General features: G+C 34.2%; 3 protein-coding genes and 2 long non-coding RNA genes across 13 annotated transcripts in view; 3 read left to right on the forward strand and 2 right to left on the reverse strand.

The window, feature by feature from the left end:
• Positions 1 to 4,590, forward strand: part of LOC106152340 (uncharacterized) — an 18,054-nt gene extending 13,464 nt beyond the window's left edge. The window contains exons 3-7 of the mRNA XM_013525886.3: positions 644 to 776; positions 1,337 to 1,365; positions 1,843 to 1,879; positions 2,643 to 2,772; positions 3,301 to 4,590. Of these exons, the coding sequence (XP_013381340.2) occupies positions 644 to 776; positions 1,337 to 1,365; positions 1,843 to 1,879; positions 2,643 to 2,772; positions 3,301 to 3,494 (523 nt within the window). The 3' untranslated portion in view covers positions 3,495 to 4,590. The remainder of the gene's footprint in view (positions 1 to 643; positions 777 to 1,336; positions 1,366 to 1,842; positions 1,880 to 2,642; positions 2,773 to 3,300) is intronic.
• On the reverse strand, positions 4,537 to 14,933 carry LOC106152339 (mesoderm-specific transcript protein-like). Of its 6 annotated transcripts, none has more exons than XM_013525880.3 (12): positions 14,785 to 14,933; positions 13,907 to 14,108; positions 13,179 to 13,258; positions 10,646 to 10,723; positions 10,191 to 10,321; positions 9,704 to 9,774; positions 9,156 to 9,196; positions 8,036 to 8,103; positions 7,320 to 7,421; positions 6,817 to 6,893; positions 5,947 to 6,007; positions 4,537 to 5,605 (listed from the first exon to the last, which is right to left on the reverse strand). In XM_013525880.3, the coding sequence occupies exons 2-12, from the start codon at positions 14,064 to 14,066 to the stop codon at positions 5,476 to 5,478; spliced, it is 999 nt and encodes a 332-aa protein (XP_013381334.2). In that variant the 5' UTR covers positions 14,067 to 14,108; positions 14,785 to 14,933; the 3' UTR covers positions 4,537 to 5,475. The 6 variants fall into 6 exon arrangements, with proteins under 6 accessions (XP_013381334.2, XP_013381335.2, XP_086871246.1 ...); XM_013525881.2 differs by lacking the exon at positions 14,785 to 14,933 and adding an exon at positions 14,628 to 14,746; XM_087015120.1 differs by lacking the exons at positions 9,156 to 9,196; positions 14,785 to 14,933 and adding exons at positions 9,041 to 9,081; positions 14,511 to 14,649.
• Positions 11,525 to 12,640, forward strand: LOC147761230 (uncharacterized). Its single transcript, XR_015334991.1, has 2 exons — positions 11,525 to 11,646; positions 12,090 to 12,640. It is a non-coding gene; the product is annotated as an uncharacterized LOC147761230 (long non-coding RNA).
• Positions 14,446 to 26,817, forward strand: LOC106152342 (protein RD3). Of its 4 annotated transcripts, none has more exons than XM_013525889.2 (4): positions 14,446 to 14,568; positions 23,273 to 23,399; positions 23,838 to 23,963; positions 24,949 to 26,817. In XM_013525889.2, the coding sequence occupies exon 4, from the start codon at positions 25,019 to 25,021 to the stop codon at positions 25,610 to 25,612; it is 594 nt and encodes a 197-aa protein (XP_013381343.2). In that variant the 5' UTR covers positions 14,446 to 14,568; positions 23,273 to 23,399; positions 23,838 to 23,963; positions 24,949 to 25,018; the 3' UTR covers positions 25,613 to 26,817. The 4 variants fall into 4 exon arrangements, with proteins under 4 accessions (XP_013381343.2, XP_013381342.2, XP_086871247.1 ...); XM_013525888.3 differs by lacking the exon at positions 14,446 to 14,568 and adding an exon at positions 15,070 to 15,294; XM_087015121.1 differs by lacking the exon at positions 14,446 to 14,568 and adding an exon at positions 15,307 to 15,398.
• On the reverse strand, positions 20,348 to 22,176 carry LOC147761231 (uncharacterized). The gene is made up of 3 exons (XR_015334990.1): positions 21,851 to 22,176; positions 21,354 to 21,409; positions 20,348 to 20,854 (listed from the first exon to the last, which is right to left on the reverse strand). It is a non-coding gene; the product is annotated as an uncharacterized LOC147761231 (long non-coding RNA).
• Positions 26,818 to 27,545: the final 728 nt, after the last annotated feature.

The following is a 27,545-nucleotide window of genomic DNA, read 5'->3' on the forward strand; positions in this document are numbered from 1 at the left end:
ACTCTGAACTGCCATGGCCTTGAAGACCTTCCCAAATCACATTTTCTGAATATTCATGATACTTTTATTTTTTTATAAAAAATTTTGATGGTTATTTGATGGTTGATAAGCTTTAAATTGCAATCAATGTAAGTGGCTTAGTTTTCTGTCACGCCTACTGAAACTGGCATGCCAGAATCCTAAGACTCTCAAACTGAAAGCAATTTATTGAGAAACCCCTTGGAGTTGGATTGATCCTGTTAGATTGATCTAGGTATGGGAACTTAGTCTAATGCTTGATACACATTTTACTTTCATCCTAATCCAATGTTATGCAGAATAAGAATTTGATGTTGGCTATGCAGTTACAGTAAGCATAATACATTAGTTTATCAGAATTGACAGTATCCTATATCCTGCGTTTTTATTTTCTGGTTTTTGTCTGTACATTTGACAGCTTTGCTGCCTTGTTTATTTTTTAAGAGCACATTTAAATTACTGATTATGGTGAAATTATTTTCTGCCAACATTAGTATATGTGTGATTTAACACATACTTCTGCATTTCTTCCCTGTTATGATTTCTTGAAAAAGAAACAGAGGTGTAAAGAAAGATAGGATAAAAAATCCAGTTGTTGTTAACTGCATTTCTTCTTTCTGGCCAGGAATTTCAGCAGTCTTACCAAAGAAGGAGGCAGGCCTCTAGGATTCAATGCATCTACTTGGTACTATGAACAAGACATCCAGAACCCATGTGTGAAACTCAGTAACACACAAAATGTAGAGATTCAGATTTTGGTAGGTCATATGTGGTGTTGTTTGTTGATGGTAGTACTTGGGAATTGAACTAAAACTTATTGAATTTATACATACTTTTATACTCACTTTAGAGCAAATATTAGTATTTGACCCAATTTAATTTGTTCTCAGTTAAATAGTTGCTCATTTCCAATAATGCATGTGTCATAATAAAAATTTGAATAACATATTGGGAAATGATAAAATATTTAATCATAGAGCAATATATATATTACTTGAGCTGTTGTGTTTGTTCATCTTGGCCCATATATGTATATCATTGATTATAAATTCTGCACTACTGGTAGTGTTAAATAAACAATGTGATACACATTTATTTTTATATATGTACTCATTGACACTATTGTAAGTTCTATATTAGCAATTCCCAGACATTGTTATATCCTTTTCCCTTCTTACTAATGAATTTATTATTGTAAAATCAGAAAGCTTTTTTTCTAAAAAAAATGAGTTCCACATTTTTTTAATACTTTATGTTTGGAAATGCAAAGCTGCCGAATGCAGTTAAATGTATTTTGATTATTCTGTTTTATTTATAGATTGAAACCAACCCTCCTGCAAGAATATGGTAAGTTTCATATTCAGACATTTACTAGTATATTGAATATTGAATTTAAACAAGAAGTTATTGCACTAATATTGTGTGTTTAAAATTGATTTCATTATTTGTCACATTATTTAACTGTCAGTTTTATATGGACTGTAAATAAGCATACCGCAATATCAGGGACTAAAAATTAATCTTTGTTAAGGGGACTTTCTCCATTTTAGCCATTTCAGAGGAAAAATAAAAAAAAGATGCCTGTTTATGTAAGTGATGTTACCAAACATGAATTTCTGCTTGTGTGTGTGCATGTATGGTCTCCTTTTTCATTGACTTGGATATGTTAAATGATTACAGGAGAACCCCCCTCTCGTAAGATGCTCCATAATATAAATATTTTACTTTGAGAAATTTTTTTCAAAAATCAATTTATTTTGTATTTGTCAATATCATCACTCCTTTAGCATTTTTTTTAAAGTTTTTGTGTATTTTTTACTTCAGTGTGAGGGACCAAGCAGACACCTCAACCTGTGGCCAGGTAAGTCATACATAGCAGCAGTGGTAAATAATTGAATAAGGTGATAGCCTGAGTGTGAGACCAGGCAGGGGCCACCTCGTTCAAATTTCCACATACACGCACATGCCCACAAAAGGCCCCTTTACACTGGATGGCATCCTTTCTGTGTCCCGTAGTGCAGACCCATGTGAGAGTAAAAACAAATAATACTTTATGGCTGACAACTGGCTGATCATTGAGCACTTATTTTGCAACCAAAGCGATGCTTTGACTACAGCAATGCCAGTTTCATGGTTGTACAAAGGACACATAAAAAAAGTCGGTCCAATGTAAAGGGGGCTTAATGTAATAAGCTTGAACAATTTGAAATTTGTGAATCAAGAAGCTGACACTCATCAGACCTGGAGCTCACTGTACTAACTAAAGGCAAAACAAGTACTAGTAAAGGTCTAATTTCATATCTAAGGTTGCTTTCACAATTAAACTATTGTACTAGATAGTTCGAACTTACTCCATGGGACTCTCACTGAGAAACAGATTAACAAGCCTCCTCCTTTCCAACACACTCATACTGTACAGTCACCAGCTTTTCTGTATTCTACCCGGTACTAGGAAAAGGCGTGTTAATCTGATTGCATTAAGCGAGAGTCCCAGCGGAGTTAGTTCAAAATACCTAATACGATAGTTTCATTGTGAGCCCACCCTTGCAAGGTCATCATGAGTGACAGATACATTATAGAGACCCCCATGGATTTTGTGAACTGAACACTATTTAATATTGCAGGGTACAGTAACCAAGTGTCCCCACGCCTCCATTGCCAACAACATGTATTTTGAGTTTTATTGTAACGCGCAGTGTGAAGAAGGGGATGTGAACTTTTGGTACAGGTTAGCGATGAGTGCCCCAAACGAAGGTGAGTTCTTTATTAAAATGAGGGGCATGTCTATCAGTAGCGTCAGAGGCCAGTTTGAAATTCTCCACTGTGACACTAATCAAAAATGCTCAATTGGTTATCTAAATTTCATGATAGCATTCATGGCATTTGGCATATTTTTGGATTTTTTCATTTAATTTAATATTTTTAAGAAATATTTTTAAAAAATAGGTTTGTCTAACATACATATGTGATTGACATGGTAAAGTCAATCACTTAAGTTCAGTTGTTACATACAGCTATGAGTATTGTTTAAAAATTAGAAAATACAAGAAGTTCACACGTATCAACAATGGAACTCAAGCTACTGATTGCAAATTTTAAAGTTTTTGTATAATTTACTTTATTATATTTCTATGCCACATTCCTTTAGATATACAAATATTTTATCTACAAAGGTATGGCAGTCATATACAGAGCAATGATAAGTCAACAATATAATTACATAAATAAAATTAATGGATAATTACAAAATACCAGTCATTGAATTTTGGCCCAATTTTTCAGAAAACTGGTGCTTCAATCAAAGGAGTGAGTTTCCCAGCGACCTTGCTCCCATTAACCCCATTGTGGTGGATGTGAAAACGACACCTAAGCCAAATAGAGCAGACGGCCTCTTGACCAGGACAAGCCCAATTCTGCATCTTATAACAGCTCTTGCATGTATATTTGTGTTGGAAAAGATGTCTTTTTGCAACTAAATTGATAGTTTTATGTAATGTTCACCAACATTCCTTATTATGTGAATTCAGATTAGGACATTAATTTGCCTTGAGTATAATAGGAAACTCAAAGTTGGGAAATTTTGAGAGGTTCTCTTACATTCGGGATAAAATAGCAAAGACCTGCATTTACCAATGCTGCCTCTATTTCAAACAATACTCAAAGAGTTTTATTTATAATAATATTTTAGATATAAAAATTCACTATTTTTGATGACTGAAAGGCAACTTACAACATTTGTTAATCTCTGAAAAAACTTTAGTGACAAATCTGGTATGGTTTAATTACCTGTTATTAGGAATTTATTGAGTTAGCAGAACAAAACAAGGGATAATTGAAAATAATCGTTCTACTTTTATCCAATGACTGTGATGCATTTTCTTTTTTTTTTTCAAAACTGCACAAAGACATATTCTTATTTCAAAACATGAATGCAATATTTAACTAAGTACAGTTTAATATAGTTTCTATAGAATTTATGAAAATAAATGAACAATATGGGCCATTCCAAGAAATTGCTGTCAAAAATATGGATCTGAGAGTATTTTTTTTTTATAGAAATTGTTACACTTTGTGTAATTTGAAAGTGTAATATTTAAAATCATGGCTTAGTTACATTTTATTACAGGAATGGGTGTTATGCATACTACATATATATTCCCTCTTGAGTGTCAAAATTCATAAGTTGGTTAACATTAACTTTGAAGAAGTAGTTTTTTTTCTTTCAAATGGACAAAATAAAATATTAGGCATTGATTTTGTCAGTGGGAAAATTTTACCAATGGCCTCAGGAAAAAATTAATCATTTTTATGCTAAAAAGTAGTCCATACTGTAAATATAACATTAAATCCTCCCTATGTAAGTACATGTAGCAGCAATGGTCACTAAACGTGTTGAAAAGTTTTGTCAACAGACTCCATTAAAAGGGATGTTAACCAGCTTATCAACTTTGTCTGGCCTTGACAGCAACTATTCATGTAACAAGTGCAACTTGATTTAATTATAAGTCTGCCCAGAAATTATGATGCAATTCTCCTTTATTGTTTCAATGAAATACATACAAACATATCATATACATGTTTTTAAAATAACTTTTCTGAATTTATGCAAATATATTGTGCATTATATGCTATTACAAATGTAAATGATCGTACAACAGTATGTTGTTCAACATGTGCACATAATTAACAATGGGCAATGTAATCATCTTGATCTTTTCTACTTCAACTCACATCTACCTGTACTAACACTGTGTAGTAAAACAATGCTTTACCCTCCTGTGCTGGTCACATTTGGGAGTACATGTACATCTATATACATATATATGTCATTAAGGTATCGTCATTAAGTATGACATAATAATAAATTTTCATAATTTCATAAAGTGCTTGTTCTCTTGTATATTTTGGCATCACTGAAATTGCACCGATTTACTGCTATGCAACATTTCACATTTCTTTTATTATCACTGTCTTATGAAGTAATTCCTCAACAGATAATCCATATAATAGTAACATTGCTTCTATCTTGCTTAGAGCTATCAAAATAGAACATGTTTAATATGATACTTGACTCCAAGCAAAGGCATTTATCAAATACATATAACACGTTTAGTCTACGCATTATTCTTCAGAAACATTTAATTAAGTTGGCCCCATACAACCTTTTCTTTGTCTGTTTCAATTCAAAGATTAAATGAAGAAAATGAAAGGAATAAATTCGGTTGTTCAACATTAATTACATCAAATAATTAGTATTTTAAACTTTATTTTCTACAAATCACAGTTTTTATTCAACACCTCATTAACAAACCAGAATGTATATGCCAAGAAATAATAATAATAATAATAATAATAATAACGCTCTCAAGATGAAGAGAGCATGTGCCAAGATAATCAAAATTCAAAGTCTTCCTGCACCAATCCTGCCAACCTTTAATAGGTCACTTATTTCATGCCTCACATTTCATCTCTCACTTTATCAATGAACTGTTTATAAGCTGCAAACACCCCCTGTGGATCCTCCCAGAGGGGATAGTGACTGATGTCTTTACCTAATACTGTTATACTCCCCCTGGGGACTGTTTTTCTATAAAATAATTACAAAATATTTACAAATAGTAGCTTTAATTTACTAAGACATTGCATGCTTGTATCATTTTTGAACACAGTACGTAACATACCTTTTGTTTCTAGGTAATGTTCTAATGTAAATCATCAAAATATCAAGGTAAGTAAACTATGCTGTACAAGTATGTGATTTTAGAAATTAAGAAATATGACAGCTAAGTTTCTCTTCAAAAACTGAAACTGATAAAGACTGTGGTGTTAAAAAAATAAATATTTGCAAGTTTCATGAAATATGTCAAAAAATTCAGTGTTTTCTGAGTCTGAGGCAATTAAATGAATAACAACATAAAACAAACTTACTTGTAAAAGTCAATAAAAGGCGGCGGGTTGATGGGATCAGCTGGTCCATATATCACATGAACTGGAAAACAAAAGGATAAGATTTAAGGCGAAATAAAAAGTGAAGTAAACAACCCTTCTGTCCAACACCGTGCAAATTCAGCAATGAATAAAAATTACAAATGGGCTCGAAATACAGACACTGTTGTATACTTTTAGGTTGGATCACACATTGTTAATACTTCTTAGCTTCATGGTTAAAATACTGGTATTTACATTTGCATCGCTATGAGGAAATCTAATGCTGACAACAATAAGCAGTTTAAATCATTGAATGTTTACTCTTTGCTTGCTCAGGTACATTCTGCCTGTTCTGTGTGGAATCCCACTCTTTTTAAAGAGTTATATTATTTTTATATTATTATTAGTTATATTAAATATTAAAATATCAAACCATGACAATTTGACAAAGGATTTTTGGACTCAATATTCAGATTAATTAACAAGCCTACTTTACCTCTTTAGACTTTACACAACATGTTATAAGGAATTACAGACTACAAATAAAGACATTAAATGAAGTTACCAAAGTTGCTGGTGAATTTTTAAATGTCTCAGACACTATGTGAAACATAACTTAGTCAGCTATGATTTTAAGTGGGCTAAGACTGCATTCCCACAGACTTAGATCGATCCATCTTGATTGAACTAACTCCCTGGGGGTTCATGCTAAATTGCTGTCAACCGAGCATGCTCAAAAGTTAATTACCCCCTTACACATTTTAGTAGGCGGAACAGACATTTAAGCCGGCTAATCTGACAGCAATCTAGTGAGACTCCCCATGGGGATAGATCGATCTAAAATCTGTGGGAATGCAGTCTAAGACATACCTGGCAGCCTGGTATTTTGTAAGGCTCCTGTCCACCTGTCTTTGTTTGCTGCCCTCTCGAGGATGTAATCAATTAACCTGCAAAATAAAGGCAAATTTAGACAATGGGTTTAATCCACCACAACCACTTAGTTTGAGCTACAAGTTCTGACCAATAAAAACAGAAGTTAACTTGTAAGGTGAACTGAGTTTTTTACAGAATGGTCTATGAAGGAGTATTTTTTATTTCTAATACAAAAAGGTAAAATTGATCAAATGTTAGAAAATCAGTTTAATTAAAGAAAATAACGTTGAGCATTTGGCCAAAGATTTTATTTCGTTTTTAATATAACTATTTAAGATTAAACATAAAGTGACTAATACAGCTAACTAAAGAAACAGTTTGTTGGCACCAATGTGGTTTGAAAATGTGGTTTTGAAGTCAAGAATTTAATTATAGAAATCGGTTCTTATAGTCTTGACACACATGGACCATATACTGGTACCCGTACTAGCTAGACTTACCTGGGTAGAGCAAAGTTGCCCTCATTGTACCTGGTGGCAGCCCAAAAGTCACTAAGGTCTTCAGGTGTTGGTTGAGTATTAGGACCAAACACACGGCTGAGGCTGGAAAATATGATTATATACAGTATTTTATAATTTTTCAAATAAACTTTGGGTTACCCTTGAACTACTAAGTATGTGTATAAAGAGTTAAATAAACATATACAAGTGTATCAGATTCCTTTTTTTTTTTTTTTTACTCATCAATGATACCCATCAACGATTTGAAGTTGAAGAGTGTAAAAAGCACAATAGGTTGCTATTTTACTTTTCGTAAGACATTTAAATTCATGTGACAAGTTTGTAATTTATGACAATAACCACATACTCTATGCAATAGTATGGAGGATATTTCTTTTAACAATTAAATTAAAACATATAATACAATTTTCATTATATAATGTACCCAGTCTGACTCTAGGATAAAATTTTAATTTACAGAAAAAGCTGGCTAATCATACATAAATTAGAAATTTGCATTTTTAAAATTAAAAATAAATCTGGCAAAAAACTGATGAAACATTCCTTATTTGTCTTTACCAAATTCAGAAGAATTTTTAAATACTAAAATATTAAAATATTTGGTAAAAATTTGTAATGGAAGTGTGATACAAAGCAGTCTGTTTGTTATGATGCACATTGCTATCTACACAGAATTACCTTGCATAAATACATACCCTCTTTTAAACATAAATCTATTGGAAAACATTCCAATTGGATATTTCAAGTAGGGTTTCAGCATCAACTGAAATGAAGTAAAACACACACATCAACAGTACCAAATGCATGCATCATACTCAAGCAATTAATAATTCATATTTTCGTTTGTAAATATCATCTTACAAAAAAGTCACTTTAAAGAAAATATTGAAATCTTTTCGTTTAAATGTGGAAAATCAAAAGCTCTAAAGTGTGATATGTGTCTTTTTGTATCTAAATGTGTTAAGTTGTATATACACCAGTATCTGTATGAGGGATACAATAAAACCAAACACAAATCCGATGGTCTACAATAATTTGGTTTTATATTAAAATGCATCTACAAATTGCCAAAAAAAACAAAAAGGCACATTTATACCACCTTTTAGACTAATTCCTGCAATTTCTAACATATTCTAAACATTGCAAGCAAGAATAGTTTTCAATGATATGAACTTGCAATTTACTTAATTACACTCTACCAGGGCCACAGATTGATTCTTCACTATATATATTCACATATATGTCTCCAGATAAATTATGGCACTTTTTTGCACTGTTAGAGATAGTCAGAGATAAGTGCACATAATTATCTGTATCCCTGGTAGAGAATACAATTCAAAGGCTGTCATCTCAAGACTGCCACTGCTAGTTTCTCTCATTTCCAGGGGGAGATTGAGGTTGTTTTCTGGGTCTTCCAGAAGATGGTCAGAATTTTTCAAGTTTACTTAGACGAGCATCTAATTTTTTCTGTTGAAAGTCAAAAATGGGGGAAGGATCAACAAAAATAATTTGAAAAATATCTCTGGATCCACCCTGATTTCATTAAGTGTTTGCAGGTACCGGTAGAGTATCATAATAAATATCAATATATACTTACATATTGAACACTTGGTGCTTGGTGTCTCCCAATTCCATGTACAAACTGAGCAATTGTGATCTTTTACTATTAATCTACAGCTGACAAATTAAAATGATCTTACCCTTTGAATCAAATTTGCATGGTATGTTTCAGGAAAGATACCTATAAATAAAGAACAGATTTCTAGAAATGCATGGAAAGCTGTATCAGAGCAGTAGAAATTAGCCTTTAGTTACCTTCATGTTTGGAGTGGGGTGGTTAGTTTCAGGAAACATGCCTGTAAGAAAAGATTGAAACTATTCTGAGACTGAAATTTCTGCCTTCTCAACTCCCCCTCCCCACAAAAATACTAATATAAACAATAAATTAATTGATTGACTGATCTATCAATCAATCAATCAATCTTCCAACTGATTAATTACTGTCCACATCTAGACACAATTTGACAATTAGGATTGATTCAAAAGCTGATAATTCATGTTGAAGTCAACTTTAAGATTTGTCACTGAAATCAAATCCATCCCTGTTAGTCTACTAGTATGTTAGTCATCTAACTACACTGACACTACTGTATTTACTTAAAACCATTTTGAGGTACAATAACTATTTATAGATCAAATAGTGAAAATGGTGTAATATGGGTATGTTGGATGAAAACTGGCCTGGTTGATCATTTTTGCCTATTTGAGATATAATATTAATAAGGCAAGTAACTTAAAACAGCTAAAATCCATCTCAAGTGAAGCAATATATGGGTTTATAGATTAACAGAAATACTCCTCACCTCCATTCATCAAACAAACACTTTCTATTTCAAGACCACCATCTTGGCCATCTCTCAGTCTGTCTTCATACCTGATGGAAATGGAAACATTCAAGTCAGAAAGTAAAACTCGTCAGACAAAATTATCAATTTAATCTAAATAAGTTAAAAATTTGCCCATTTGTAAAAAAAACTTCCCACTGAACTCTTTTCCCCTTAAAAGTAATTTTATTCAAAATGCCATCTTCTCAGTGATATAAGTCAATAATCTTGTCATTAAATTTAATCATTCAAGGACAAAACTTTATTTATCTATTTATTTTTTTTATCTTTATTTTATTTTATTTTATTTTATTTTTTTTTTGCAAAATAGCTTAACAGTATCATCTGAATCACTTTAATTTGACTAAAAAGGTAAAATAAAAATTTAAAATATGTTAAGCATTTGGCTTCAATTTACTGTGCAAGAGTGAGTCCATATACAGTCAATAAAGCATGTGTTCCATACCTGCTGAGTACCTCCTGTGCATATGTATCTCCCAGATCATGTGCCAGTATATGCACAGTATCTATGCCCAGGTGGCCCATCAAGTGCTCAGCAATGTCTGCCTGCTCCATCACTGAGTAGTTGTGACCAGCCTGGAAGAAACAATCACTCAGTATTCTAAAACTGCAGTTGTTGGCTACTCAGAATTAGTTCAAATGAAATCAACGTTAAACCAGAAATATGCAATATATGGTCTATATAATCAGTGTGTTTGTGTGTGTTTGTTTTACATCAATTTAAATCTTTTTTTTTCTAACATCAGTAGTGACACGCTGTTAAAGCTACAAATGTTTATCATTTTCTTTGGCCTTATTGATATATTTTTTTGACAATTTGGAATTTATTGTTTCCATTTGACAGCATCAATTTTTCTTTATCAAAGCAACAACCCAAATTATGTTTAATGTAACATTTACCGGTTTATCACTAAATCCAAATCCTAGAAAGTCCAGAACAATCAGACGACCAAACTCTCCTTTCAGGTCCTTCCACATCTAAAGAAAAAGATAAAATTCAAAATTGCTAGAATAAAATGAAGATAACAATTTTTTTTAAATAAATAGATACTCCCAGTATCTAATTTGTAACATACAATGTATTATGCAATAGCAACTGAAGACCAACACAAAAAATACTGCTAACCAGTGTTCATTCTAGGATGCGCCCTTGCGTCATTGACGCAGAAAAAATGTGATTGACGCATTTCGTAGAGTGAGCTGCGCCAACAAAATTCAAGAGAATTAACAGCGGCGCATTTTTGTGTTCTAAACGCGCCCTCCAATTCAGCAAATTCACGGCCGAAGTTTGATTGTTTACTCGACTTCTCTTGACATCAAGATCTAATGTTAAACGTAACGAAGATATTCTTTACGCGTCGCAGTTTTAACAAAGATCTTAATTTATGCTGACGTCATGCGCTTTATGCAAATCAGTGGCGATCACCCCTCCTTTCCTGAATCCCTGATAGGCTGAGATTAATTGTCCATGTAAGTCAATTTGATCAACCCGTACATTGTGCATGACGGCGGAGAAAGCAAAATGGTATTTTAAGTTTTTAAAAGAAAATCGATCCCGAAGATCACTCCAAAACGGCTAAGAACAGTAGCGACGGAGATGATCATGATCATGCACAGCAGACATTCCCACCAGAAAAGAGAACAAAAGTTTGTGCAGCCGTCACGACTGCTGATACCGCGTCGAATAGCAATGCAACTTCAAGGTCGTTTCAAAAATGGTGGAGAAATACTTACAAGTGGCTTGTACACGACGATAACGCTTATGCATTGAAAAAAGGACTTCTTTCAAGGGACTAATAAATTTCGAACGAGTACCCTTATGTGACATGAGACGTCCGCTGCCATGCAAGAAACGTCGGAAGCAGCTCAAGCTAAACAGGCTTTTTGCAGAGCTTTAGAAGGTAAGATATTATTTTTTTGTCAATATTTATTTAAACACAGAGCAATAGACATCAAAGTGATTATCGTGACGGTCCCGGACCCACGTGTTGTAATTATATTTGTGCAGTTTGAGGAACTCTTGACAGTGCATTCTGGGATATCGCAATGCTGAACAACTATGTAAACAATGTGTTTGCTGCGTCGCATTGACATAGGGCGTCAAGCTCATGTTATTTCCCTGAACCTTATTTTTTGTATATATAGGTAAACTTTTTCAGATTCATTGTTCATAATTTTATTGTGTTGAGAAATTTGGTCTCAGTTCATGGTGATTAAGGGAAAAATAAAGTGAGGGATAGTGTGCTGGAGTATTCTTTGTGGATACCTTCAACACTACTTAACATTTTATATAGGTTTTTATGCCCAAATTCAAATTTAATTGTAACTTTTATAACATTTCTAGGTAGAGATGGAGCAATCATGGCAGTGGTGAAATCAGTTTACTGGATTGTTTAAGAGGGCATTGCAATTCACAAGTTCGGAAGGACTTAAATGTTGTCTGGTATACCTGGCAGCTAAACTGAAGAATTTCTCCTGAAAGTGGGGAAAAGGTCATCGTAAATTCTCCAGGGACCACCTTGTGACTTGTGCTAATTATGAGAAACAGTGCTAGGCAATACAGTGTCAATTCATTGACAATCTCATTAACAACATCAAAAAAGGAACAATTCTTAAAGTGATTTTTAGTAAGACCTATGTCTCTGCTGTCGAAATATGTGTGATATCATTCTCAATCTGGTAGCTGTTTATAAACGGATTATATATCATTATCAGGGATGAAACAATTAATTTCATAAGTCATGAATGCATGCCAGTTAGTCAAGGGTCATTGATAATGGGACAGAGGACAGAAGAGGTAAAATTAAATGGATTTTTCATAAATTGAAGCCAAAAATGGGTTTAAAATGTTGTTATAGTAAGAACTTGGTTATTGGTGAATAAATCGTGAACATATTTTAGTGTTATCTTATACTTGTTAACAAAAATTGGAGCGTCAACTCAAGGGTTTTGTTTTAGAAAATTGGGATTACTTATTGAATGTGATCAACTATAAGTCAACATATCTTTATAATAAATTTTTTTCATCTCTGAACATAAATACTACAGCAGTAAAACAACATGCGTTACATATTGTAATTTCAAGATTTGAACAAGGGCCCACTTTAAAATGTAATGACCCACTTTTTTTAATGTTGGGGGCCCTTTGTCCCACATTGAAACATTCCTAGAATGAACACTGCTAACCATTTAGAATTTTACACAGTTATATAAAACTGTTGTTACACATGTATTAACAACTCTTAATATCTTATTAACATACATGTATATCCAAAAATGTCTTAAGGACAAGGGAGGCAATGCAGCAATTTTCTCTTCCCCAAAAATCATCACATGTTATTGTTACATATCAATAGAATCCTTGCTTCAACAGCTATTCATATCACACATTTATTTCATCCTGCAGCAGAAATATAATATTTACTGTACATACTTTGGAGAAGTCGTAACTCATTGTGGGATAGCCATGCATCATAAGCAACACCTCTTTTGACTTAGCATCGCCACGTTCATCTGAAACAACAGTATAACTTTTTATTAATTAACTTGAAAATATTAATACTCATTGTAACATAAATTGCTTATAACGGACAGCTATAGACACTTATCTGGAGCTGTTTAATTAAACTGATAAACTGATTTTTAATTTGAAAATTGAAACAGTAAATAAATAACTTTCATTATACGGTTACTGAAATGGTGGAGACAATATTAACATGTGGAATCCTAAACCATCACTGAATAGAAGTTTTTTTTTAAGACACAAGCACCTAACAGCATAAAATTAACATATACATCGTACCAATGAAAACATAAAAATAACAGGTTCAACAGTGGATCCAATATTACAGTTAAGTCTCTGAAGTGCATGTAACAGTACTGTTAGAACCCATTCCCACATCTACCGGTAGATAGATCTAGCAGGACCTATCTCTGAGGGGTTTCTCGCTAAATTAACTTCAGCTTAAGCGGCTTAAATGTCTGGCAAGCCTACTGAAGCTGTTAAACAACAATTGATTACCTTCTTACAGCTTCAGTAGGAGTTCCAGACATCAGAGCCGCTTAAACTGAAGGCAATTTAGCGAGAAACCCCTCAGAGATGGGTCTATCCTAACTACATCAATCTAAGTATGGGAATGGGGTCTGATACTACATCCTCACCTATGTAGAATATCTGATGTCCCTTAAATGAGTGGTATTCTCCTCGGTCTTTCCACTGCTGCAGCTGAGGTGAGAGCTGAGGGGGAGGAAAGTTCACATAAATCCCCAGGAGAACAGCTAACACCACCACCCCAACACCTAACGTGGTCAGAAAACTCATGAAGGCACACTGTGATAATTTCCTTTTTGTAGTCTTTGAAACCTAAAAAAAAATAGTGATTCATAAGATAAATATTTTCAAAGAAGTATTAAATACATGTATGATGTACCTTTCAAAATATACCCAGTATGACATGAATTAAAAGCTTGATTCTGACATTTCGAAAAATACCTTTGAAAAAATAATGCTTCTGGCATACAAAATGGGTGTAGTCTATGGATTGTACGTACTAAACGCCTTCTCCTATATAAACATGGAACATCAATAGTTTTTTATCTGCCCTATTTTCCGACCCCAGTGCACTTAGAAACATGGTAACCGAGATTTCAATTTGTCCTAATTTTTGACCCCTTGCACTGAAAATAATGTAAAGTCTTCAGTGTACTTGAGTGCCTCTAAGACCAATATCCGTCATTTACTGGAAACATGGAAACTGCATGTCACCTCTTTAGGCTGTACCATCATCAGGAGACAGCAGAGGGGCATGCCAATATTAAAACAGGTCAGTAAGTCGTAACAAATATAATAAGCCAAAACAAAACACACTGTTTGGAGCTGTACCTAGTACGCAGGATGCAGCTAGGGTGGCACGTACTCTGGACACTACAGGTGTGAATGTATATGTGCGTGCGTGCGGGGGGAGGGGCAAATGAAAATGATCAGGTCATTCAATGTCAAACTGTACTAAATTCAACTATCACTGGCTTCACCGACTTGCCTTCTGGTCCTAGGACTGCATTTGTCCGGTCTGTTTCAACGTAGATCGAAGTTCACGTGCACCGCCTACTTTGACTAGTTCCCTAATAACGTTTCTGCCACAATCGACAAAGTCAAGATACATTTCATGATGTGAGAACAGAAATATTTACATATGATAAAATACAAGGATAGCAATACAAAAAATCAACAAATATTCCATAACTCATCGCTTAATTTTCATACTGCAAGATAGAAATCTGTAAATGCTTCGTGGAACAATTCAAAGAATCTTGTCAGAGTTGTAAACAGCGGGTCGTGTCAACGTTGTTCACCTTCGGTTCAAGATATATCTAGATCTGTATGACTTTAACAAAAGGAGACAAAGCTTAGCTTGAAAACTGCTTCGTGCGACTCAATCGTCACTTTGTGGAGATAATTACATGCGTACATAAACAGTCACTCACAGCTCAACAAAGATTATGTGAAATTTCTGAAAACAACTTGAAGGAACGTAGTGGTCACATTAGTGGTAAGTAACACAAATGTAGACTGTTGTTGTTGTTGTTGAAAAAGCATAGATCTGCGTGATAAATGTACCGTTGCAACATGCATGTACGGTTGACAGAAACAGAGGTGACTTTGACAATGCTGTACACATGTTTATAGTTGTATTACTAACTGCGCTGTTTGTTACCCCGTATTTGATGTACTGTACATGTACTGTAGTTAGATGTTCTGCCCATGATTGTACTGTATGTATCTTATTTGTGTCGTGAAGGTGTGTAGACCTACATTTGTCAATAAAAATAATCTTTGTACTAATCATAGATCTAAGTTCATTATACACTTTGTACATTAGTATGTAGCACTAAATTCCGCTCTAACAATACAACTGACTTTTTATGGATTACTTTTTCTGATACAATCTACTGTACATATATATATATATATATATATATATATGTATATATATACATGTACATACATGTATATATACTGTATATGTATGTTCCAGTTTGCGCTACTGTATATGTGCTGAATGTACAAGGTATATTTGCACATGTTAACACGTATACTACAATATGATATCATATCAGAAAATGTAAAATACAATTGCTATCATCATGAAAGTTCATTCTCATTTACTTGTTACTGGAAGAGCTAGAATCGAAGTCTGCAGCTGGCAGTGTTGGCTTTGTTGGGGTACTTGGAAGTGAAGCCATTTATACATGCAGTACTTGAAATTGGGTCCTGGTATATAGATCGATTCAACATCAGTGCCCCTTGCACACTAACTGAAAAAAATGCTAATGAATTTAATGTGAGTTTTTTTTCTGTTTTTTTTTTAGTAATAATATAAGGTTTTGTTTATTTTTATTTATTTTTTTTTTGGATGTATGTTTTAACATATAAATATATAATTATATTGAATGCATACGCAGAAATATATTGTAAATCATCAAACACATTGTGTAATAGATGTTTACATGCCTGGTTATTTTCAATTCTCTCATCTCTGCGGGGAGAATACGACTCCAACTGCGTCATACCTGGTTTTCAGAGTTATCTTACACAATTATCCGCACAACCAGGCAACCAGATCATTTTCCCTGCTTCAACCTCAACTTGCTGAGTGCTTAACGAGATGGCAGGTACCATTTTTATAAAGATCTTTGGTATGACCTGGTCGGGGATTGAACCGACCTCCTGCACTGAAGGCGAGCACTCAGCCATTTGAGCAATCAGAACCAGTACTAGTATTTACTTTTGATTTTGAATGTCTAGTATACCAAAAGGAGAAGGCTTTGAAAGGAAACACCTACTTGCAGCTATACCTGGCTTGGGAAGATAATATTATATTGCATATTTTTTCTACCAGCAAGCAGTCATGAAAATTTTGAACTGTTGATACAAATATTTTAAAAGCGACACCACAATTTACCAATCACGACTTTTCTCTCAACACAATTTGCAGCTGTTCATGTGACTGGAGACAGTGGTTTAATGCTGAATCTAATTACACAAAGTCAAGAAATGAATCATTTTATGTGTACTTTTCAATTATGAATAAAAATTAAATTGACTTTCTCTGTCAAAGTGCAGCACCTTTAAGTCATCAACAGAATTAACAATTAGAGAGAATATTTGGAATTCATGTCATTAACACTGGTAATTGGTTTCTTGTCAATGTTTCTTTTTTAAAAGGACACAAAAGAGGATTTTCGCGCCAAAATTGATTTATCCTGATTTATCCCGAGGTTAACACTACTTTTCCGCGATTTACCAACCTTTAATCTATCATTCCCGGCACTCGCCATCGCTCTGTAACATTTTTGGAAAATACAATAAAAAGAAAACCTCCGCTTAAGCGGAGGTTTACCAACAACCACCTCCATTTTCATAATTGAGCTCTCTAGACTTCCGGATCTCGCGAGATTCTCGTATTGCGACCTAGTTAAAACCAGTTCCAGCTGCCGGGAAAGGACAACGTGAAACAGGAGGCTCAGTTATGCTGGGAGTCCTTCGAAGAAGCGAAGACAGATAACAAAAAGAAAAAAGAAACAGCCTTTACAAAAAACATGCGTAAAACAGTGTATCAGCAAATGTACGACAGGCAAACAATAAACACCGGCGAGGAGGAAGGCAGATGAAAACCTGCTTGGGTGGCCATGGATACGAAGAATGGCCTGGCCGCGAAGTATTTACTGGATTTGTGAGTACCATTTACAATAATCTTTGAGATAAGACACCAGTGAAAATATTTATTAAGCACAGAGATTTATGTTTATTTACGTGTGTTCGTTGTATATCTTAACGATTGTCAGGCTCGTCTGTCAAAATATGCCATGAAATTGTAACTAATATGAGTGGTATCGATGACAGAAATTGCAAGTGTTGCTCATATGTCGACTCTGACAGGGTTTGGGTTAGTTTATAGAGCAAAGAAAGTTTAAATAAAAACGGACATGGTGGGAGATACTAGTCTCATTACATATACATTACAATGACCAGGGCGAATTTTTGACTTACCGAGGGCACATTTCTTGTGCCTCTAACATCTAGGCATACCACAGTAATTAAGACATATGACAAAGATGCTATTTCTTTAGGCATCTAAATCCCAAAATGAATGTGCAGAAGCTGTTATTGTATCTAAGTTTAACCCAATGTTAAATGGCATGTCAACTATAAGTGAAAATAAATAGTAGTATTTTGATTTTATATTTTAAAGACAATTTGTCTCCTTTTTACATTAAAAATAAATAAATCAGAAAGGGGATATTGCATGTTTATGTTTGGTACATCTCTCTAATGTATTAAATAGTCCAGAGTAATAATTTAGATCATACAATTTTAACTTCCAACCAGTATTTCGGAGATTAAACCAATATGAAGTGATCAAGAAACTTCAAAATTAAGTTGTAGTTAATACTAGTGCAGTTGAAGATGACAGTCTAGATAATTTAAGGTGACCATATTGAGAAAAATGGCATTTATACTTATTTCAGTTGAGTTTTATACTTATTTCAGTTATGTTTTTACATAATTTTTCTCAAACTCGATTATCTTATTTTATGTACTGTTGCTTTTTTTTTTTTTTTGGTTGCAGTATCAAGGTAACTTTTTCCTATGGTATGCCTGAACTGGAAGAAGTGCAGATGGAAGAGGAGGAAGATGCTGAAGAAGAGGGAATTAAAGGATCCTGATGATCCAACATGGGACTAAAACATGTCTTTAGAGTAAGAAGAATTTTAATAAGCTGATATTCACTCCTCATATATTAGGCATATAGGTGCATGATTTCTCTTTTATCAATTTTTTTTCTAAATTGGCGACACATAATGTAAACATAATGCAAGACTCTATTTCCTCCGTCAACTGAAACGAGCTAAGCTTTACCAAAGTATTGTGCACTCAATTCTAGAATATGCCTGCCCTGTGTGGCATCCAGGACTAACTATAGAGCAATGCAAACTCTAAGAGACTGACCAAACTCGTGCTTTGAAGATTATTTTCCCTGACCTATACTATGATGAAACCCTGAACCTGGCATATGTGTACTTTAGATAAACGAAGAGATCTGTGCAAAACTTTCTTTTACAAAATAACTGAATCCTCTGACAAACTGAATCACATCTTTATTGATCAATCCAATCGTCTTTTAAGATCAAACAATAGTAACAAAGTGCCACAATTTAAGACCGACAGATTCTGATGCTCTTTTATTCCGTATGCACTTTTAAATTTCCAATAGTATTATGTTGTCTTTTATCCTAAGTACAATAATTTTAAAGTTCAATTAGCAGTCTTTTAACTCAGTTTTATTCAAGCAAATATTCACTTTATTTTCATTATAATTTTCTTAACACTATGTACAACTTCAACCCACTGGGTTGCAATCTTAATAAATTATTATTATTTTGATTTGCTTTTTTAGACCTAAAGGTTATGAGCAACTGCCAGTATGATGTCCTGAAGAAGAGTTTTTTACATGGAAGAGGAACTCCATGGCTCTCCACCAAAAAAAGATGAACTTTTCTTGAGGGTCCAAAGCGGGGACGAGTTGGATAGTGAGAGACTTTTCCTGACTTTCGAGTGCTGCTTACAGGATATATTCAGTGAACTCATCTTGCCAATGTGACAAAGCATAATCTGCTGACTTCAAACCATCTAGCACTTACATGTATGCTATAATGCAGACAGATTGGAAATCAAGGTGGTCTTTCCTCCCAAACCTAAGTCATATGCCTGATATTGAGAATAAACCATTTTGGTCCAGCATTTACTTCTTAAATCTAAATGACATCAAATGTATTATGGAATATGGTACTGGTGGCATATTGTGATTTCAACTTGATTTTAAACCAGTGTGTTGTTAGATTTTGTAAGATCACCAGTTGCAGTTTTGTGACTTTGTTACAGCATAAAATTCTGTATTTGGCAAATGACTGCATGTCATTTCTTTTAAGACCTACAAAAATGGTTTGAGTGAACACTTGTGCCTGTATTCAATTCTGCACTCAGCCATTATTTAGAATTCATGCAGGGAAGCCATGCCTGTATTTTTTAAAGAAATATTTATACCTTTCTATTTATTCCCTGCACATCTTGGAAAAGTATGTGTGAATATCTTACTGATGAAACAATTTATGTTTGTGTAAGTTGGGTTGGTCCTTTCTTATGACACATCCCTTTGCATGGAGACTTTTGTGTCAGCTCACATGAGTCAATACACTGACAGAGAGGGGGATAATTTGTTGATCTGCAATCCTCATGGGTCTGCATGTACATCAGACTCTTAACATGATAGCCTGGCTATTAATAAGTCTCTCTCAAAAATGTTATCATACTATAATGTGTACTGCACAATGTGAAAGTTTGTGAATGCTTGAATAGAAGGCTTATTTATGAAGATGGCATTAATGAGTATGAAAATAATTATGCATTCTAGCTTACAGAATCTGTGTATGTCTTATTCATTACATGTGACAGGTAATAATAAAGATGATTTGGCCAAATTCCAAACTTATGTAGCAAACTTTGTTTATTCTTGTATTTTTGCCAAATATAAATAAAAGATGTTTCAATATTTAAACTTTTATTTCATTCATAATCTCTACCCAGTTAATGCTACATTGATACTGCAGCTTATGCTTTGTACATAACAATATGTTAATTAATAATAACAGTTGGATAGTACATGTTAATTTACTAAAGGGCAAGTTCTTAGAAAAACATGTTCGACATAAAAATATATTCTAAAAAAGTTTTCAAGTATTGCATTAGAATTGAATCTTTGGATGTATTTGACAAAATTATAAAATTATTGAAGAGTTGACAATGCACAGAAAATAAAGGCCTTGAGGCTCTCGCTGATCTCAGTCTTGTCACTTTAAATACATGTACATGGGCATTATAATATAAAACTGTTCACTCGGTTTTGGTAAAAGGTGGTGGATCATGTGGTCATCGCTGCAAATTTTTGGTAGCAGTCTTTTACACAACTTGTCACACCGACATTGAAGTGATGCAGTATTGTAAGATTGGAGTGCTTCCTGGTATGAGTTTTCCAGACATAACTTGAGGCACTGTAATAGTAAAATTACATAAAATGGTTATAAAGAAAAAAATGTATTGATATTATCATAACAGCACTATTCTTTAACAAAAATCAACAAATTAGAGGGCATGATCACTACATGATAACCAGCTTATTATAAAGAAGCAAGTCTGATTATGGCAAAAAAAAAAAAAAAATTAAATTTAAATATCTGCAGCTGCATTAAATCATAAAGGCCACAAGAAGAAATAACATAATCACACATGGTTTCAAAGAACTGATGTAAAAAAATCACACTAATATTCCCCACTTGGAATTAGAATTTTGACTAGCTAATTTACTACAGTAAAGTGCTAAACCGTACCAAATGGCACTGTTCACCCTCTAAAATACCAAAGTTTTAAGCAGGCCCAAGACCCCACGCCAACTAGGGGGGGTCGGCTTTGCATCCGCGGACCCCCCCCCCCCCCCCCCTTTCAAATAATCCTGGATCCGCCCATGTTATACTGCTAAAATTATTAACATACCTGATCTCTTCACTCGTGCTTGAAGGGGTGTATCACCCAATTCCTCCTCTGAAAGGCTAAAAAATCATTCCTTATAATCATATTCATTGACAATATTATTAACTAAATTTACAAATAAGCTAACGTAGTTACGTGCCGTACAAAGAACACCCTCTAACCCCACTAGTACTCGAGTTACATTGTATATCTCATGGGATTCCCCTGCGAGAATATGGTGTGAGGTTAGTCTGTAAGTACTGGTAGATGACCACATTGAGCAGAAAAGGGTATTCCTCCTGCTTTACAGAACTATACACCTCAGGGGTAAAGTGCACTATCTCGCTTCATATAACTAGTAGTACGTACCCAGTGCGAGTGATTTAGCTGCGAGTGCGTTACCCGAGGAAACGTTAATTATTAGCAGTTATCTACGCTTTTTAACTTCCTCTGCCAGACATTTTGATTTCCACTGCCATCTTCCCATTTTAAAGTACTTTTGGTAAATATAACTCGCTTACCTGCAAAGATTCGGTGAGCAATTCCTCTTCTCCTTCACGTCCACGCTCACCTTCGAAACGACATGCTGTCTGCATTGTTTACATCTCGTATCTGAGTCGAGAAGCCGCGTTATTTCAAACTGTGTCAAGATGGCTGACGCCCGGGGTTCGAAAGTGGACGGTGAATATGATTCTTTTTTTCGATATTGATTAAGGCCATTTACCTGCCATTTTATGCTTTACCCATAGCAATTGTTCTCAGATAAGTTAAAAAAGAAGCAATCCATGCACTAAAAAGGCGTTTTTAATCCTATTTTTTGTCCCTTTAAGTTATATTGTTGTGTTTGAATTATTTTGCTAAATACATGTGGACAAACACACTGTAGACAAAACGCATTTGAATGCAGAGAGAGAGGGAATGTTCTTACTTTTCCAGTAGACTAGTGTGCTAACATGTAAAAAGTACTTATGGAGTAATATAGCATGAGTGATGGGTTGGGTTGAATAATATGCTATGTTTGATAAAGTACATGATCGATTGATCTGTTGATACAATTAACACTTTATAGGAAGGATGCTATATGAGTGATGGTGTAGATTGCATACATTTATTTGAAGAATGGCCTCTAACTTACTTTTGATTTGGTCTTTCTGGGGTCTAACTATCAGCGGAAATATCCATTCAGGTATTTTGCCTTAATATACATGTATGTGTGTATGTGTTACCTAGAATTTAAGGTCAGATATTTGTAGTGCATTTAAGATTAGTTTTAGTTAAAGGGTTACAGGTTTTGGACACAAATTAATTAATAAGTGGGGTTTTGTTTAAAAGGATCTTGCTATTAAAGAAAAAAATCTGAAAAGCATGTCAGAAAGAACAATTTTTGAAGGATAAATATTGGTAAATCTTGAAAAAATAGATATATTGGAACTAATGATGCATTTTAAATAAGTAAACTTTGACTGTGATGGACGTCCAAGTACAGAACATGTCATGGTTCTGTATCATAACAGAATTTTCCCAATTGTTTCCATTTAAGATAAGTTCCTGAAAAATACAGTGTATGACTCAACATGTGCAGCAAATTATTGCTGTTTCACTCTTTTAGTGGTTGTGTGGTAATTTCTTTTTCTGGGAAAATTCAGTTTTTAGATGTTAGAAACGTACTAAATGGTACTATCAGATGCTTCTTTCTGTCTAGTGCAAAGTAATCTGTCTTCTGTTAAGTAAAAACAGAGACCTCACTTCCCAGGTTTTTGGGCTTCAGAAATCAATTAAGCTATCACTAAAATTATTCTCTTCTCGGGATTACCTTAGCTTAGGCAAATAATCCGCGCATTGAGGCGTCAAGAGAATAGCAATGATGTGTGAAGCAGTTTAGTAGAAGGGAAAATTAGTACTTCATGTGAGTTGAAATGTGATGCACTGCTCTCTTCTTTCAGATAATCATTCTGAAGCAGATGAAAGCCTCTCTGCTTGTGAGAGATAGGGGTTAATGGTTTGAGAATTGGGAGGATGGTACAGCCAAGGAGGAATTTGTATTTGTCAGTATTAGGGGAAATGAGGAAGGTAAGGGTCTTCTGTCTCTCTCTCTCTCTCTCTCTCTCTCTGTGTGTGTGTGTGTGTGTGTGTGTGTGTGTGTGTGTGTGTGCGTGCGTGTGAAAGTGTAATAATAGATTGAAAAAAGGTTTAAAAAAATGCATACAGATGAACAAAGAATGCATACAGGCAAACACTGGTATGATACTTAATACAAAATTGCTAAGAGAGATTGACAGGAAATTGAAGTCAACTGTTTCTTCAGCTTTCTCTTTTATATGTACTTACTAGTATATATATTTTTGTGCTGTAAAACATGGACTTTGAATTAGAAATATATGTCATTTGTAGTCAACTCAATTCATCTTCTGGTATTAAAGATTCAATAAATGCAAAGTCACGGCAGTTGACACCAAAATCTGTGCATTCTAAATGGTAATTTCCCCGTTTGATTGTATTGTAATTCAGCTGAGAAGTCAATACTGACCCCGTTGGATTGTTAGTGAGGTTTATATGATTGGAAACATCTCCATATACCTGCCAGGTAGAAATCTCAAGACATAGGACACTGGAGAGGCTTTGAAGGACAGAAAGGTTAGTTACTGGTGACAGTGGGAATAATATTCAGAAGAAGAGTCATGACCTTTCACTCATTCACATGAGTTTATTCTTTACTGGTTATTTACGTAGTGATTAATTTAAAGCAAGACTTAAACAGTTATATTTATTATATGTACATGTAGAACATGTAGAGTGCCATATTAGAGGTTCTACCTGTCGCAGTAGTATTTGTAGTAATTAAGATGTGAGGTTCATGGCTTTTTGTCAGCCTTGGCTAAGATTATTAACCTGATTGCAATTGACCATGTTGATTGCATGATTATACTGTGATTATACTGTGACACTGGCACATGAATGTACTGTACTGTATAATATGAATAGTTTTTAAGTAAAGAAGGCAAACCTGGTTGTGAAAAATAGTTCAATTAAAAAAATTACATGGCTTCAATTTTACCTCTAAATTTATTTCCATTACCATAACAGTAATAAATGTGTGTAAATGAAAATAATAATTGCCATGGGTAGAAGTGATATTTTATTTATTATTATTATTATTATTATTATTATTATTATTATTCAATTTATGATTTAAAAATCAATTTATTTATTTTTTTTATTTGTTTGTTTAATTATTTTTTATTATTTTATGTTATTTTTTATTTGAGTGCAATGTTAAATATTTCATTCCAGCTGATAAGTTGGTATTTAGTTTTCCTGTCATACAGCATGGTGGTTTCCCTACGATTTTACATCTATAGAAAAATGACAAAAAAGATCAAATTCAGAAAAATTTTGCACAATGGTTGACATTTTAAGAAACACATGAAGAGGGCTTCACTTTACCTTGTGTTCAGCTTATAGAGTTGGTTACAATGTATTGCGTCACGATATCAGACTGTGTTATGGGTTTTTTTAATTATTTTAAAGATGATTAATCTGAAACGAGGCTTCAGTCGCAAATATATTTGCAAGTAGGGATTTAATTTTCATACCTTAAATGTTTTTGCTATTTTTACAGACAATAGGACATACAGGTCAATAGATAAACAATCCAAGGAGACAGGAAGAACATCTATCATTTTAGAATAATGTCATGGACGACCTGGTTGAAAATATGGAACAGAGATTCGCCCTCACGGCCAGTAGAGAAAAATGACAGCGTGATGGTGGCGGAATCCCTCATGTCAGAACTTGATTTTCAAATCCATGAGGCGGAGGAGTTGAAATTTCACAAAGAGCAAGAAGCTCGGCGCCAAAAGACGGGGGTGGATTATTCGTGGTTGGTGACAACGCCACCAAAAACCTTCAAAATTCCACCTGGAATGAGATTAGAATTGGAGCAGATGGCCAGTCGAGTTCGACCAAGCGAATGCAGCACTGTATTGACTTCATTTAGGGACGCCCTTTTACAAGAACCAGAGGTGTTCGAAATCCCCCACATCATGCGCGCATGCATTCAGCACGTGTTGTCGCGGCAACCTGTGCCTTCAGAGACGTGGGTAGATTGGGTCGGGCGCAGGACGCAAAGTTTGTCGAACATACGTCTGAGGTCCAGTCCCAAAGTATTGCCAGTGCAGGAGGAGATGGAACTGCAGAGAAAACCACAAGACAAGTGCCCTTCTAGTCAAAGTATGCCAGACTTTAGGTGTGCATCAGCTCAGGGTGGGGACTTGGATGTATGAGCAAACTTGGGTTTTACAATAGATAAATTTAGAATAATAATGATAATGATGATAAAGTGTTATCATAATTTATTCAGCTAACACATACAAAATGTACATCAGTAATTGGTTTCTGCCAGAGCTCTTAAAAGTAAAATATAAAATCATGAAAATATTAGATGTAAAAAAGATTAATTAATATATTTAAAAAGACAATTGGATTAAAAATAAGAGTTAACACAAAAAAATAGCTGAAGTAGGGTAAAAGCTCTTTAGAAATCTTTCTCCCTTTAAAAGTTTAAACGTCTCTGATGTATAAGCAAACTTGGATCAGACCTGCAAACTTGGATTTGCTCTTGCTTATCTTTATGAGAATACTTGGGATTAAGGAGATGGTGCATTTGGTTGTATGATCCAATTAGGATCAAGGTTGTTGTTTTTTTTTATTATTATTCTTTGAAATAAACCTCTGGCCCAGTGCAGTGCTGGCAGTGAAAATGGTGGCTGCAAAAACCTGTGAATGCTGATTATTTGCACTTGCAGCCGCCATATTGGTATTGGAGACTAGATTTTTGTCTGTTATTGAAATTTGTCCTTTTGTAGTAACTTGTGTATCTGTTATGTGTCTCAGATAAATTTATATTGGTGCTCTTTGATATTTGTAGTCCAGATACTGTAGAAAAATTATAATATACTCCACATTGCCTTCTGGTTCTCAGTGTACAAGATGTAAATAATTAAGCAGATGCAGAGCCTGAGACGTCTGCCTACATTTTACAAAGACATTGGCGGTTTTAGCCCAAGTAGTTTATCAGAAAAGGAAGAAGAGACTGTTTTGAGATGGGATAGACTGTGAAACTTAGAATATTTGAAAACATATTTATTTTAGTGGCCAGTTATCTAATCATGTAAATTATCCAATTTTATTCTAGGTAGTGCCAGGTTACTTCTGAGCATTATTGGATATTGACATTAACTTTGATTTAAAATGTCTGCAAGTTGATACCATACTCACTTCATTCCATATTTCTTTAAGAAAGAACTTTAGTTTAAAATGCAGCGTAGCCATTTCAAGTAAGGTTGTGCCACGGACTTTTCAGAATAAAGCTAACTAGTAGTCTAGTTTTTAGTTTAGAAAACATTAAGTGTCTGACTTTGATTGTACCGTGTACATCCAGAAAAAAATCAATAAACTCAACTCTTCTTACTGGTGTAAGAAAAATACATGTTTTTCTCCATGACAATATTTCAGTCATCTTTTGAAATGCACAGTTCGATGGCTTCCTGCATTTTGTTCCGACTGAAAGGAATCTTGTTTTTTTAGGTACCCTTCTAAAAAAAGCTGACGGTGAAGCAAAAAAAAATGGATAAGTACACAATTTTTCCTTTTAAGAATCACCTGATCCCCTCCCCAGCAATAAGTGATTATTTCTTAAATGTATAACTAATCCCTGCAATACAATTTACGTGTATATTTTAGTAACTGGATCAATCGTTATTGTTTTATTTTTTTTATGTGTTCGGTGTACATACATCCAGTTGCTTGTTCATTTTGTATTTATAATCAACATCACTGACGTAATGATTCTCACAGCAACACACAGTACGAGAATATCAGTGACACCCAAGTCTAAAAGCCATCCAAAAAATGGTCATGTTTTAGCAATTGCTCTGAAATTAAAGGTACAGTTTACTAAATAATTAACAAATTACAGATTTAGTTCCTTGAAAACTAGACGCAACCAAGTTACATTACAGAATACAAAAAATGAAATAAGGTCCACAGATGTATTCACTAACTGGCAAACGCCCGATGGCTGCCCTCTTCCCGGTGTCACGAAACTGAGGGTCCGTGTGACAGAAAGTCCGCCTTCCATATACTTTTAATGGTTAGGGTTAGTCTGACCTAAGTGGCCATGGGTCAAAATCTAGGGCGAGGCTCACCTGTACAAAG

Source organism: Lingula anatina, chromosome 6, assembly GCF_051362555.1.
Source record: "Lingula anatina isolate TDL-2025a chromosome 6, LinAna3.0, whole genome shotgun sequence".
Lineage (NCBI taxonomy): Eukaryota > Metazoa > Brachiopoda > Lingulata > Lingulida > Lingulidae > Lingula > Lingula anatina.